The sequence below is a fragment of the Mesocricetus auratus genome, unplaced genomic scaffold, assembly GCF_017639785.1.
Source record: "Mesocricetus auratus isolate SY011 unplaced genomic scaffold, BCM_Maur_2.0 Super-Scaffold_15014, whole genome shotgun sequence".
Classification (NCBI taxonomy): domain Eukaryota; kingdom Metazoa; phylum Chordata; class Mammalia; order Rodentia; family Cricetidae; genus Mesocricetus; species Mesocricetus auratus.
The window spans coordinates 78,636,368-78,651,519 of NW_024429186.1; the positions used below are offsets into that span (position 1 = coordinate 78,636,368).

The 15,152-nt window shown below is 39.7% G+C and overlaps 1 protein-coding gene across 6 annotated transcripts in view; it reads right to left on the reverse strand.

Annotated features, from left to right (window-relative positions):
• Nucleotides 1–15,152, reverse strand: part of Crppa (CDP-L-ribitol pyrophosphorylase A) — a 267,060-nt gene that overhangs the window by 41,282 nt on the left and 210,626 nt on the right. The window contains exon 10 of one of the 6 annotated variants that reach the window (XM_040743230.1): nucleotides 7,928–7,987. The exons of the other annotated variants lie outside the window; for them this stretch is intronic. Coding sequence (XP_040599164.1) covers nucleotides 7,943–7,987 — 45 coding nt within the window. The 3' untranslated portion in view covers nucleotides 7,928–7,942. Of the gene's footprint in view, nucleotides 1–7,927; nucleotides 7,988–15,152 lie in introns of those variants that run through there. 6 annotated transcript variants of the gene reach the window in all.

Here is a 15,152-nt window from a genome sequence, read left to right on the forward strand (position 1 = left end):
AGGGTGACCCCAACTAAGAATCTAAGCAATAGTTGAGAGGTTGCCTTAAATGCCCTTCTCTGATAATGAGATTGATGACTACCTGGTATGCCATCCTAGAGCCTCCATCCGGTAACTGATGGAAGAAGAAGCAGATACCCACAGGTAAACACTGAGCTAAACTCCTGGAATTCAGTTGCAGAGAGGGAGGAATAATGAGCAAAGAGGTCAACACTAGGCTGGAAAAACCCACAGAAACAGCTGACATGAACAAGGGGGAGCTCATGGACCCCAGGCAGATAGCTGGGAAACCTGCACAGGACTGTTCTAGACGTCTGAACATGGATGTCAGTTTGAAGGTCTGGTTACTCTGTGGCACCTCTGGTAGTAGATCAGTATTTATCTCTAGTACATGAGTGGACTTTGGGAGCCCAATCCACATAGAGGGATACTCTCTCTGTCTAGACAAACAGGGGAGGGTCTAACCCCTGCTCCAAATGATATGACAGACTTTGAAGATCCCCGTGAAGGTCTGGTTACTCTGTGGCACCTCTGGTAGTAGATCAGTATTTATCTCTAGTACATGAGTGGACTTTGGGAGCCCAATCCACATAGAGGGATACTCTCTCTGTCTAGACAAACAGGGGAGGGTCTAACCCCTGCTCCAAATGATATGATAGACTTTGAAGATCCCCGTGGAAGGCCTCACCCTCCCTGCAGAATGGGTTGTTTGGGGACAGGGGAGGAGTGTAGGGAGAGGGAACTGGAATTGACATGTAAAGCAAGCTAGTTTCTTTTTTAAATTAAAAAAGGAAACTGATGGGGGAAGGCCTTCTGTGTATATGCTTGTCTGATTGGTTGATAAATAAAGCACTGCTGGCCAACAGTGAAGCAAGATAGGTGGGACTAGGAGTTGAGGAGGATTCTGGGAAATGTAGTCAAGAGAGTCGCCATATGATCCCTGGAGAAGAGGGTGCATCAGGATGGCGTCCTCGGAAAGATAAGTCCTTATAAAAATATATATTAGTAGTCATGGGTTCACCCTTAAGACGGAACTAACCAATGAGAAGCCCTGGACATTGGCTGATAGCAATGTAGCTAACAGAGTCTCTGTGTGTTACTTGGGGTTAACATGGCACTGGGACAAAGGTGGCGGGAAGAATGCTTGTTACAGGAAACAAAAAGGAATAATATTTACATCATTGATTTGTATGTAAGCCAGGACAAGTTACTAACAAAATGTTCATGTACATGTCTTCCAAGGTAAATTATTGGAGCATATGCTAATTTTCATTAAAAATAACACTTACTTGTATAAAGATGTGAAAGAAACCCATTTTTATATTCTTTCTAAATGTAACTTAAAAGTACCATATTTAATATGAAAAAGTTACTTCTTTAAAAAATAAATTTCTATGTTGTATAAAAGGTATTTATGAAAAGGCTGCTCTGAGATGTATGATATTATAATGTACCCAGAAGGACATCTGAGGGTTTCAAGAACAATCTCATATGCAAACAATGTGATTCTGAAATGAGGGATTCAGATAAAAGCAACTCATCCTGACCATTAGTGTGATCACATTAATAATGGCACTGATCAAATTTATAAAGGAAAACACTGGCTCCAGTCCCCTCACTTAGATGCTTCCTGCCTTGGAGACGCTCCCCTGCTGGACACCACCACTATGCGGACAGCAAAAAGTAGGAGGACTGTTCTAACCCCCATCTTCTCCTTTGGCTTGTGGCTCTCCAACATTCATCAGTTCTCCTCTCAAGTCTTTGAAGCTCCCTTGGACTCTCCATGTTCCCTGGAAACTTCAAGTTCTAGTCACTGCCACAGGTTTACAAACTCCCCCCTCCCACCACATAACATTTCTATTGATTCTCTAGGAGTTTTGCAATATGCACCCTGATTATAACCCTTTCCCATGCTTTCCATATCCACCCCTCCTTGTGACCTCCCTCCTCAAAAGAAAGAAAAAAGAAAAAAGAAGTCCACTTTGTTTTACCTGTATACTCACTGAAGCAAGGTTAAAACTTTTACCTGTATACTCACTGAAGCAAGGTTAAAACTTTAGTGACTTGTTGTTTAAATAGAATTGAGTTCTTTCCCTTCCCTACCTATTCCAGAAGTCACCAATTGTGTCTTCATCACACTTTTTAAGAATTGTCTTTGGTGGCTTCTTGTCTAGGCTGTTACTTATTTGGAGGGGGGACTTGAGTAAGTGTTGTCACAGAAGACTTCCATGTCCTTCCCTCTCAAATGTGCATAAGGCATAAGGTCTGAATTATTAAACACAACTGAGAGCAATGCCAGTTTCTCTTTGTATATGTAGGTTCACTGCTGAAAGAGATCCTAGCCCCATGGAACACAGAACTAAGTACACACATAGTGCAGAACGGACTACACACTCCTACAGAAAGGTGGAGGGGAGACACGGAGTCTACAGAAGCTCGAGGACCATCCTGGAGTATTCAGTGAAAAGGATCAGGAACTCAGAGGATGGGAACGGGGTCAGAGGATGGGCAGGAGGAGGAGGAAGGTAGTCTCAAAGAGGGGGCAAGGCAAAGAATCAGCACCTGGACTTAGACCTCTGACCTCCACAGGAATCCAGGAACAAAACATGAGCATGCCCGTGACTAAACACACAAACTCAAAGACTGAAAAATAAAAATAGAAACAGGGCTAGAAAGATGGCTCAGTGGTTTAAACAATGTCGAGGACTAAAGTTTGAGTAGCTCTCAATCACCTACAACTCTAGCTACCAGGGATCCAATGCCCTTTTCTGACCTCTGTGGGTACATTCACAGACTTGGGACACACACACACCCACACACACACACAAAGGAAATCTTAAAAGCCAAAACTAGCAGAACATACAGAAAACCCAACATAATGAACTATGGAAGGTACTTTTCTTTAGAGATATTTAATAAACTTATTTTCCTATATATTTCCTGTGTACCTAAAATGATTTTTTCATACCAACACCCTTTTAAAAAGCCCAATTATTCTGGGTGTTCTGAGCCAATCAACCCTGGGCTTTTGTTTATGATTACATATGCTAAAGATGAAGCAGGAAACTGGGTCATCTGTGAGGTCACACAAATCAACCAGCGCTAGTACTGTATGCCCAGTGGATTAAGATTTGTTTTACAGACTAAACCCAAAGACAGGAATTCCTACATCTGGGAAAAAGGAGCCAGAAATCTGAAATAAGTTCATTTATATCAATTCCAGGAACCAGATCAATACCATGAACATGCTCTTGCCATGAAGGAGCACATTGGAAACTATATGTGTTCTATCAGCAATTCATGCCACCAAGTAACAGACTGCCTAGTGCTCACTGTCACATGGCACCCACATGTAAATCTAAATTCTAAAATAGCCTTTTCCTTAGAACATACCTAAAATAGCTTTTGAAATGTCATAGTTATTTCTCACACCGCTTTCCTTTCTGCCCTCACCATTCCCCATTAGACTACTACACAAAGTCTTGAGCATCCAATCCCTGAAACAATGTATAGCTAGAGTAAGACTACTAAGAACACTTATTCAGAGGCCCTGGCAGGAGTTTCTGCGTAGCCACCATTATTATCTCTCCTCCTACTTAATGACTTCTGCATGACCAAGACCTGGAGGTTCTAACGTTTGTATTCACTCTTTTTTATTTATTAATAAAAAATTTGAAAAGTCCTGCATTGGATTTTCTTTCATAGGAAGATTGCTCAGACCTCACTAGTAACATTCTGTCTCATCATACAATTTTATACCATTTTCTCATTTATTACCTCTGAAGTGTTACACATTGAGCTTGAGTGTACACAAGTTAAGTCTGTGTTATGTACTCTAGTTTTATCCATTCATATGTTGAGTCTTAGAAAAATGAATATATAACTGATAATCACTTTAAAGGTTTATTAGGAACAGTATACAGCCTAAACTACATTTATCATATCATAATAAAGTCCATTTTAGCTATTCCAGTGGTTCTCAGTTTTGACCATTCAAAAACTACCATTGTTTCCATATCACCTACCAAGTCATAGTCAACGTCCCACACTATGGCCTTGCTGGAAATCTTTGTTTCTCAGTATGAATTTGGCCCCATTCTACAACAAGCATTTTTCTTCTTTCTCTTTCTTCATTCTCAACACTTTTTGCTTCACTTCTTCCAACCTAAAATGGGCCTCTAACCCTGTCTACAACTTCTTTGAGAAAACATTTCCCAGAATTTCTGAATAACCTTTATCACTAACTTCTCCAAATTCATAAAAATAGGTTAGATCATAAAACAAATTGATATTACTATATATAAAATTTCCCAATGATTTTTCTAAGTGAATCAGATCCAGTACTGTTGCCTAATTTATAAACTGCTGAAAAATATCTTGGGTATTTGCTGATAGATGACCCACATAAAATTCCTTTAGAGAGACACTGCTGTCTTTTGTTTTGTTTTGTTTTTCGAGACAGGGTTTCTCTGTAGCTTTGAAGCCTGTCCTGGAACTCACTCTGCAGACCAGGCTGGTCTTGAAGTCACAGAGATCTATCCGCCTGCAGCTGCCTCCCGAGTGTTAGCATTAAGGTGTTCGCAACCATTACCTGATTGAACTACTGAGTCTTCAGGAAGGCACAGGTCTATATTTCCAAGCAACTTACCAACTATGTGTTTGTATAATTTAGAACACAGAGAAAAGAATAGGCTTTTAGTTTTCCACTTAGGTCTTATTCAGGGTCGTACACAGATCTCTGACGCACTGGCACCTTCATATGAGACCAATAATAATATTTACTTCTGATTTATTTGATGTCCTCAGCTTCAGGGCTTTTTCTTAACCCTATCTGTTTACCTAGTTATTTTCCATCTCTCTTTATGTACCACTTTCTTAATTAAACTTCCCATAACTCTGTAGCTTCTTTCATTGATGGTCAGTCATCTTTCCTATTTGAAATTATAGCCTTCTAGAACAAAAGGATCACACTGTGTTATCTCACAGGGTATATCTGTCATACCAAGTGACAGTATGTAAATATTAATTACTGAATATTTCTCTCTTTTCTTATTGTCATGTAAGATTTTTAAAATTTTAAAAATCCTAAGTAACTCTTTATATTTGGTGATATGTTTCTTAGTTGTTTATTATGGGCATCAACTACCACCATTATTTGATGTAAAAAAAAATCACCCAAAAATCATTTTCAGAGTGACACAAGTCAAAAAAAAAAAAAAGCATGCAATCGTGAACTGGTTCAACAGATGATACATGTTCATCAGTATTTTAGCTCCATTTCTTGTTGCTGTATGAAATACTCTGATAACAGCAACTTAGGATCCCAAGAAAGGATTTATTTTAGCTCAAAATCCTGGTTACAGTCCAGGGAAGCCAAGGAGGTAAGAACTGAAGCATCCTTGGTCAAGACCCAAGGGAGAGTGATTGTGTGCAGGACTGCACTCAGATCACTTTCTCAGTTCTGAAAGTCCCTGTGTAGGGAATGGTGCCACCCACAACAGGTGAGTCTTCCCAAGTCAGTTATTACAATTAAGAAAATCCTCACAGTCACGCTTCCAGACCAATCTAATCTATACAATTCCTCACTGAGAGCCAATAAACATATCAGGTAGCCATTTTCTCTGGGCATCATATAGCCATTACCATCTGAAAGCAGAGCTGCTGAGGTGATCTACAGAAGGTTGGCCCACTGTCAGCTTGAGGAAACAAGTAGAACAATACAGAAAATGGTTAGGTCTATAGGAAGGAGGCTGTTCACATTTGTTACCATAGACACTTGCAATCTCAGAGGGTTCCGAGGCACACACGGGATGGAAAGATAACTTGGGGTAGAATTTTTAATCTGTGCTCATTAGTTCACCAAGCTGAATCCCTTCCTTTCTCTACATCTGGGTTGGACTGACATCATGCTTCTGATAATGTGGTTTAGGCAACATGGTTTTGACATTTTTTTTGTGTGTGAGTATGGTTGCTTCTGTGTGTGTATAGTGATGCACATGTATGTGTTTCTATATATTTGTGGGGTGATGCACATGCATATGGTTATTTGTGTATGTGTGTGGGGACACACATATGTATGATTATCTCTGCATAGTGTGTATGGAAGTACATGTGTGTGCTTATCTCTGTATGTGTGTGGGGATGCACATGTGTGTGGTTATCTCTGTATGTGTGTGGGATGTGTGGGGGGGATGCACATGTGTATGTATATATATACATATATATATATATATATACATATGGGGAAGCACATTTGTATATTTGTTTCTGCATGTGTGTGGGGATGGGATGTATATATGCATGTGGGGATGCACATGTGTGTTCATGCACACAGAGGCCAGAAGGCAACTTCAAGTATCTCCTCAATCACTTTTCACCTTGGATTTTGAGACAAGATCTTTCATTGAACCTGGTTCTCACCAATTTGGCTAGGCTGGCTGGCAGTAGGGACCAGGGCCCCTCTGTCATTGGCTCTCTATTGCAGAAATTACAGGCATGCATTGCTCTACCTGACCCTTTGAATGACACTGGAACCTTGAACTCAGATCCCTAAGCTTGTATAGCAAGCACTTTATTGACTGAGCCACCTCTCTAACCCTGTTTTTCTTTTGTTTTACTAGTATTAGTGAAAAATGAAATATACATAGCACTGCACACAAAATAACTTCAAGATAAAGTAAATGAGAAAATATTACTCAATGGAACCAAAAATTAAAACTGGAATTTTGTATATGCAAATCATTGTTAACACAAATTATACTAGAATAGAATTTATGACAGACAACATAAAATATAAAATTGATTTTCATATATGTAGCATTGATATTTCATTCTAATAAAATCTTCACAAATTAGAATCCAGACTGCTAACAGTTAAAAGTGGAATAAAATATGTATCTACAACCCACTAACACAGCATGAGAGACGATAGCTGAAAATGATGTGGTTATAGAAACAAGGATACATTTGTTACCAAGAAACAATGAAAGCACTAATTCTAATTAGTCTGTGGTATCAAGGTATCTATGGGAAAATTGTAAGAACCAGAAAGCCAATACAAACAAATTCTCTCCTTCAATTTTAGGGTGAAGGTCAGGGTTAGCCAGTGCACACTGAAGAAGGAAAAAAGGATGTATACACTCCATGGCTCTATTTACACAAGTGCTAATGAAAGTAAAGTTTCCCAACAAATGAAGTGATGATAGCTGCTCAGGCAGTTACAGGGAGATTTGGCTGACAGCTCCTGGCAAGGATAAGATCCCTGAGGGGTATTCTCAAATCAAATCACAACCCCACACAGTGAAAAACTCGCAGTCACTGTCAATCCATATGGGAAATTCTGTTAGAAAAGGTTCAGGCACGTAGGACTTAAGGAACTGAAATCCAACACCCAGAAACATGACTTTCCATTGCCCTTAGCTGCCAGAATCACATAATCATGTCTGGCTCATATAAATAAAAAAGACCATGGAAATTACAACTTATTTCCATGACAACACCTAGCTTATATCACCCATAACTTACAAAATGCAAGACATCCCGCAAATGGAGGAAGCTTCAGGGAAAATTAAAAATTTTATGTAGCACATTAATAAACAGGAAATCATATGAAGTAGAAAGATCCTATCCCGTGTTATCTGAAGAAACAAAAATAAAATAAAGATGAAATAAGCAGTCAACTATACACTTATCTGGCTCTATAATTTTTGGTAACTGAAGTTCTTAATCCAACATTACAAATCTAATCCTGAATGATAGGAAAGCAAAGGGAATAGTTATCATGTGTACGGAACAATATAGTAAGTATTCACAGGGAACACTGTTAGACAAAAGACTGCAACGTCATGACTTTAACAGTCAAGACAGAAAAGTGGATGTCACCTGGTGACACTCAGCTAACTTACCACATGGCACAGAGGTCAGGTCTGTGTCTTCTACTTAGTCACTGTTTCGTCTCAGAGCCTCTCTCAAGGACAACATTCAAACACTGTAAAGGTCACATACGACAAAGTCACTCCCAGCAATAGCCATCTTGTGCACGGCAAAGTAGGGGGCACTGAGCTAGGGATGAGAACGCCAGGGTGTGGCACTAAAGGGTAAGCAAGCGATTGCGATGAGACGCTCCTGGTGTGCGTTACGGTGCTTAGGGTTTAGGAGTGTAAACCTCCAGTGACTAGCAGTGACTAGTCATTGCATGGATTACCTGTGAAAGGCCCCCTATTAACAAATGAGACAGGGAAATACAATCAAGTAACCCGAAATCACGGGCCTTCCAGAACGGACTCTGTCTTGGCTCCCTGAGAGTGCCTATTGACACAAATGTCTTATCTCTGTGCAAGGGAAGAAAGCAATCATGGAAACTCTATGATCAACCAGCTGGTGAAAACTTTCCAGAGGAGAAGTACCCCTAAGAAACTTGTATAGACTAGACCGTGAGCTGAAACGCACCCTCACATCTGTCCCCGCTGTGTACCAGGAGGCACCTGGCAGCACCTACAAAGCTCTTGGAATCTGTACCAGAACTCAGGATTGACAGGTCAGCTCTCAGTAATTAAAACTCAAATGTGCTTTAAGACGTGTGCAGTAAAATGCAAACGCTTCGTCCATGTGCCTCTGGAACCCCTTTATATAACGCTGCACACTTTTCTGATTCTGAACTTCAAATTTTCTCTCCAAGCTCACGGACAGAATCTGCAGGAATTATCCTGGAAAACATGTTTAAAACTGCCATGGTTTGGGGTCCCAAAGGCCCACATTATTAAGGCCTGGTTGACAGCCAGTGCTGCACCGGGCAGCTAGCTGGGACAGTCGTCAGCGGCAGACTGTGAGGACAAGCTGAGGACCGCCTTGCTTGTGCGTCCCACGAGACATGGGCATCTTTGTTTTGCCTGTGCTCCACCCCCTGATGCTCTCTCCCTCACAGGCCTGGGAACAACGGAGTAAGTGACCATGCCTGAAACCTCAGAAATCATGAGCCAAAAGAAACAGCTCGTGCCTTCTTCTATCATTTCATGTTTTGGCAGTGACAGAAAATATCTACCACAACCGTGAGTGCTCATTGTGCTGAAAACAAGTACTTTCTTTACGCGGTTCTGCCCATTTACCTCCTAGCCAATGCAAGCAAAGGACACACTTACACTGCTTTTCAACCAAGTCTGTTGGTGACTACAGAGTAGATGATGCTTTTAAGTAGTTGGTTTCTGTCCACAAGACAAAGGTGAAGCATGGCAGGAATGGTGCTTTTTTTCTGGCTTTTCAAGAATGTTTTCTCCACTTGCTTTCAAACACGAGCAAAGGGACTGTCCACTTTCTATAACTCTTAACATTAGAAGAAGAATCCCTTCTCCACCACAGATACACCAGGGAGTATGAATCTTAAGAAGCTCCTTTCTGTAACCAAGAAGAGTTTGTAGAAAGAAAGTAGCAACTGTTCACTGTCCTGGAGGTATTCCATGGCTGGAGGGAAGGCAGGTTCCAAGCAGCTGCTAGAGTGAGAACGTTCAGAAGTAGTGATGCATCCAGGAGACTGGTTGCTTAGAGACTGACAGGCAGCAGAGAAGATTTTTATATAATACAGGGAATCCAGAACAGAACCCTTCAATGAAAGACAGCCCTGTCCACCAAGAATGTGAGAAGATGGCATCTAGATTCACGGGTTATCTGCCAGGTTTTATGGAGGGATTTGGTATTTGAGTGCATTTTAAATAAACACATCATTTTGATAATATCAATAGACAAAAGAGTATCACCAATTTGCTCTTTTGTGAATTACTTATTCATGATTATAAATATTTCAAGTTGTATAATTATCCCTTCTCCCATTTCCTCTAGTAGTCCTTGAATATATACATATAGATGATGGACAGATTATACTTAGCATGTTATCTTAATTCCAATTTATTTTATGGTGGTCAAAATAGTACACAGTCGGTGCACAAGGCCTTTTTAAGAGACATTAAGTACCAAAAGCCATCAATGTACCCAAATAAAGTATGCTTTTCTACCTAAGAAACTAAAATGGTCTTTTTACGTATTTAAATTCATGGTGTTTACAAGGAAACACCACTATATTTAATGCCATTGAGAAGTCCCAGCCAGTAGTAAATAAGGAGTGGGGAAAAAAAGCTACATCCTAGCTTAAGAGAATCAGTCATTTGCTACTTGCAAGTTGCTAAAGCAGTGGTTCTCACTGTGGGTTGACACCCTTGGGGGTCACATTTCAGGTGCCAATCATCAGATATTCACAATACAATCCCCAACAGAGAAATCACAGTCATGAAGTAGCAACAAAAATAGCATCACGGTTGGGGGCCACCGCAAATGCAGAACTGTCTTAGAGGACTGCAGCTTTAGGAAGGTTAGGAACACTGGGCTAAAGGCCCTTTAAAGAGACATTCCACTACCACCGCTGTTACAGCAACCCAACAGCAGTCCTGACCATATGTATCAACCCGAGTTTAAAAATTCCAGTAACAATTAAAATTCACCATTCTTTATTCACATTCAGAAAAAAATACCATATGAGCAGAAAAACTGAGGCTTCAAGAGTCATAAAATCATAAAAACCAAAGATACTGTTAGTTATGTGTGGTGTGTGTGTTTTATAAGAAGTACCCAATCAATCATAACCCACTTAACTGGCAGAATTTCATCTTTTTGAAATCCAGAAAATGGATTTTTTATGGAAATTCATTGAAAAGTCAATAGATTTTAAATTATTTAGAATATTTAAGTGAATAAATTCCAAGTATCCTTTGCATTATTCGGTAGAAATCTTAAATAGTATCAAAACAACCTAGAGTTTCCATTCAACTCTTAGGGGGATAAAGCAACTGAAGTGTAAACACTTCCACACATTGTTTGGCCAATTGGATGTCAGACCACAGGTCTCCAACTGAGAGGACAGGAGAAAGTCTTGTTGCTGCTTTTCAAGTAACATCTGGAAAGTTTTCACAGCTCTGTGTTCATCTGGCTCCGTGGAAATGCCCTGCATTTTTAGGGAGTCCTTGGAAACCAGTGAAAATGGTTCTCAGAGGCAGAGGCTTAACCAAGTTAATAAGCTTGAGAATATGCAGGAAGCAAAATTAGAGAACTAGGAAAGTTGAAAGCTTGCTGTTTGTTATCCTTAAATTGAACAGTTTAAATATATGCATACAGTAGTCATGATTTCTCTGAGGTATTTTAATTTAAAGTAAGCAAAATACTGGGAGTGGAGTAAGAGTCACCACCTCTGTGACCATGACAATGGGCACCTGAAACTCAGCACACGAGAGGGGGACAGGAGGACCTGTCGAGTCTGAAGTCAGCCTGAGGTACACACCACCAGCCAGTCAGGGACACACAGCAAAATCCTATCTTAAAAGATAAATCAATTAAGAAAAGCAATGCTATCTTTAATTGAAGAAATCCATCCTTTATTTCTATTTGCCTATGCTTTATTTGTTTTAGATGAAATGATCTGCAAGAGGCATGACCATCTATTCTGAGACCATGTAGTACCCTAAGCTCCCCTTCTTCAGTCACAATAGAATACGGTACCTGGACATTCATACAGGTTTAATTTGCTACAAGACTGCTCAATCGCTAAGTCTTCCATCCTTTTAAACTGTGAAGAACCATCAAGAGGGAGATAAAGTTGTAGGTTAAATGGATCTTAAAGACACTGAACTCTGTATTCCATCTTCACAAAACAACTATAAATCTAGATCACGAAAGCATCCTTACATTAAAAGAATAGAAATTCTGCCTACTTAGAAAATAAATATGCTCATTGAAATAAAATTTAATAGAATATAGAGGGTGCCAGTTAAGGAATGAAAGAAAACTGTTTACTAGCCTATGAATCATGATATATAAAGTATAAAATGCTTTATCAGTCCCAATGTGTTTTGACTCTGTCATCTGGTGATGCAACAGTGGGTCTTAAATCCATAATTTAGCACAAATTGAAAATTTTTTGTGGTTTCTAGAGACAGGGTTTCTCCGTATGGCTTTAGAGGTTGTCCTAGAACTTGTTCTGTAGACCAGGCTGGCCTCCATCTCACAGAGATCCACCTGCCTCCCATGAGCTAGGATCAAAGGTGTGAATCTCTAATGCCTGGCTAAACTGGAATATTTTAATAAAGGCAATTTACCATATCCCTATTACTGGGAGATAAGCTTACTAATTAAGGCAGTCTATTTTTCTAACAGTAAATGGTGCAACAATTCTGTGTAGACTTTACTCAAGTGGTACATCATCATTTGTTTTATAACATAAAAAAATCCCACATGGATACTTTTCAATCTTTCTTCATGCAATACTCAGCAATACCACCAATAACCAGCTGTTTGCTTGTGAATGACATCGATATATGTAAAAAGTCCATGGGAGCCAGAGTTTACAGAAGAAATCATAAAAATTATACATTAAGAGACAATACTCCTTATATCTGCATTTGAATCTATGATCAACTTTAAACCGCATTGGTGAAAAATTTATCCCACAATCAATACTATGAATTACTTGTAAATGATTACTGTGTAGACTAACACCCAGATCCATATGTACCTTTTGGGGACATGCACTATGTCATTAAATAATACAGAATAGACTTAAAGTAAACTAAAATGAGGCCAGTAATATGGGTCATCAGGTAAAGGCACTTGCCCGCAAGCCTGATAACCCAAGTTCAATACGAGTGCCCACAGAGTAGACAAGAATGAACAGATTCCCAAAATTGTTCCCTGACCTCCCCATGCATACTAGGCCATGAAGGAAGGAAGGAAAGTGATAGATATGCAAAAATAAATTAACAAGAGGAAACTAAGCTGACAACCAAGTCACACCCCTCAGCAGAGTACAATTTGTGGTGCAAAACAAATACCTGGGGGGATTATGAGTTAAAATAAAGCTATTTGCATTACTCATGCAATTCTAACAGTACTTTATAGTATTCCTTTACAGTATACCTTTATAGTATTCTAAATGCAGAGGAAAAATAGAACAGTAACACACACACACACACACACACACAATCTCAAAACTGCAAACCTGTAAGCAGCAGGATGTCTTATTATCAGAATGGCTGTATTATCAAAGATTTTTCCAGTAGAAATAATCACACATCATGATAAACATGGCTAGATATGACTGTTATTCATAGAAAAGAAAAGTAGAATACAATAAACTAGCAATTCAACAACGAGAAAAGAACAGAGCACCCTGAAGATAACTGATCTTATCTGATATTGGAAGTTAAGTACGGTTGGGCTTGGTAAGGACTTGAGCGTGAGGAAAAGACACAGATATTTTTCAAAAGTAGATATACAAATGGGCAAAAGATTTTCACATCAAGTACCTACTAAGGAAATGCAAGCCACAACAACAATGAGATACCACTTCAAATATATGGCCATTTTTATTATTTAAAACCCCCGAAAACAAGCCGGGCATTGGTGGTGCATGCCTTTAATCCCAGCACTTGGGAGGCAGAGGCAGGCAGATCTCTGTGAGTTCGAAGCCAGCCTCGTTTACAGAGTAAGTGCCAGGACAGGCTCCAAAGCAACAGAGAAACCGTGTCTCAAAGAAAAAGCAAGAAAACTTCCTGTTGACACAGATAGATATTGCAACCATATTTGGCCTATTGAGTATATGATGACAGGACAGCTTCTTGATATATTAAGAGCAGTGGGTATTCTTATGGCTACAGAGCTCAAATAGTTGAAAGCAGAATTTCCAAGACACATGTATGTTCTGGTTTGCGTGGTCTCCCCAAACAGAGCACTGGAAGTACAATCCCCAATGAAAGAGTTAGAAAACACAATCTAGGAAAAGTAGCCACATGAATACAAAGCTGAAGAACTAGACCAGCAGCAGTGATTGGGGGGTAAAGAAGGTATCACACAATGAGACATCACCTGACCCAGACTCGTCTGTTCTAACGTATGGCTCAGTCTCAAGACAATCCAAAACCTATAAAACGCACAGGCAGATTCATACCCATGAGGGTAGTAGAACCAGTTCCTCCTGGTTATTTAGCAATGACTTTATTTGAATTTTATGAGAAATGATGCTGACTTTACAAAATAAATCTACAAGAATAAGAGCACCCATTAAACACTGGGACAAAAAAAAATCACACACATACACACAAAAATCAAGCCAATGATTGATAGGAGTTGCTCTAAAATCTTGTAAAACACTCATAGAAAATTTGTTAAGAATGGACATAATATTTACATTGACAATTCAACAAAGAAATCAAATAAGAACCACACCTGAGATCAACATTCTTAGTCACTAGAGAAATGCAAATTAAAATCACGAAATAATATTACAGACCCACTAGAATGCTAAAAACAACACTGAAAAAGACAATGTCAAATTTTGAGTAGCAAATGGGAAATCATAAGAAATTGTACAAATACTCTGAAAAACATATTAAGAATATTTTTATAAAATTAAATCTGCACTTTGTATACAACTTAGCAATCACACTCATATTTACTCTAGAAATAAAATGTTCATTAATCTATGTTTATAACAGCAACACTTACCATGAGAATCTTACATACATGAGTGGACATGTATGCCTGAATAGACATGCATGTGTCCATGAATGTGCACATGTACTTGCACACATGATTGCACTTGTAGATGCCAGAGGACAACCTTGAGTTGCTTCTCAGGTGACAAGAACCTTTTCTTCTCCTGCTTCTCTCCTCTCTCCCTTCCTCCCTCCATCCCCCTTTCCCTTCGGTTCATTAATTTTTAAAACAGGGTCTCACACTGACCTGGGACTCACCCAGCAGCCTGGCCTGGCTAGCCCGTGAGTTCCAGGACTGCTGATCTCTGCCTTCAGTACTCTAGGATTGCAGGCAAGTGTCACACACCATGCTTTTTCATATGGACTCTGGGATCCAGGCTCAGGCCCTTTGCTCCCGGCTGAGCTCTATGCTGATAATCAATGAACAAGTTTGCTTTCCACTTCTGAGATAAAACATTGTCTAAAACCAACTGGGAGAACTGGGTGTATGTCAGCTCACATGTTCTAGTCCATTGTCTAGGGATGCCAGGGCAGGAGCTCAAGGGAAGAACCTGGCGGCAGCAACTGATGCCCAGACCAAGGAAGATGACTGACTAGTGGCTTGCTCCAGCTTGCTTTCTTAGA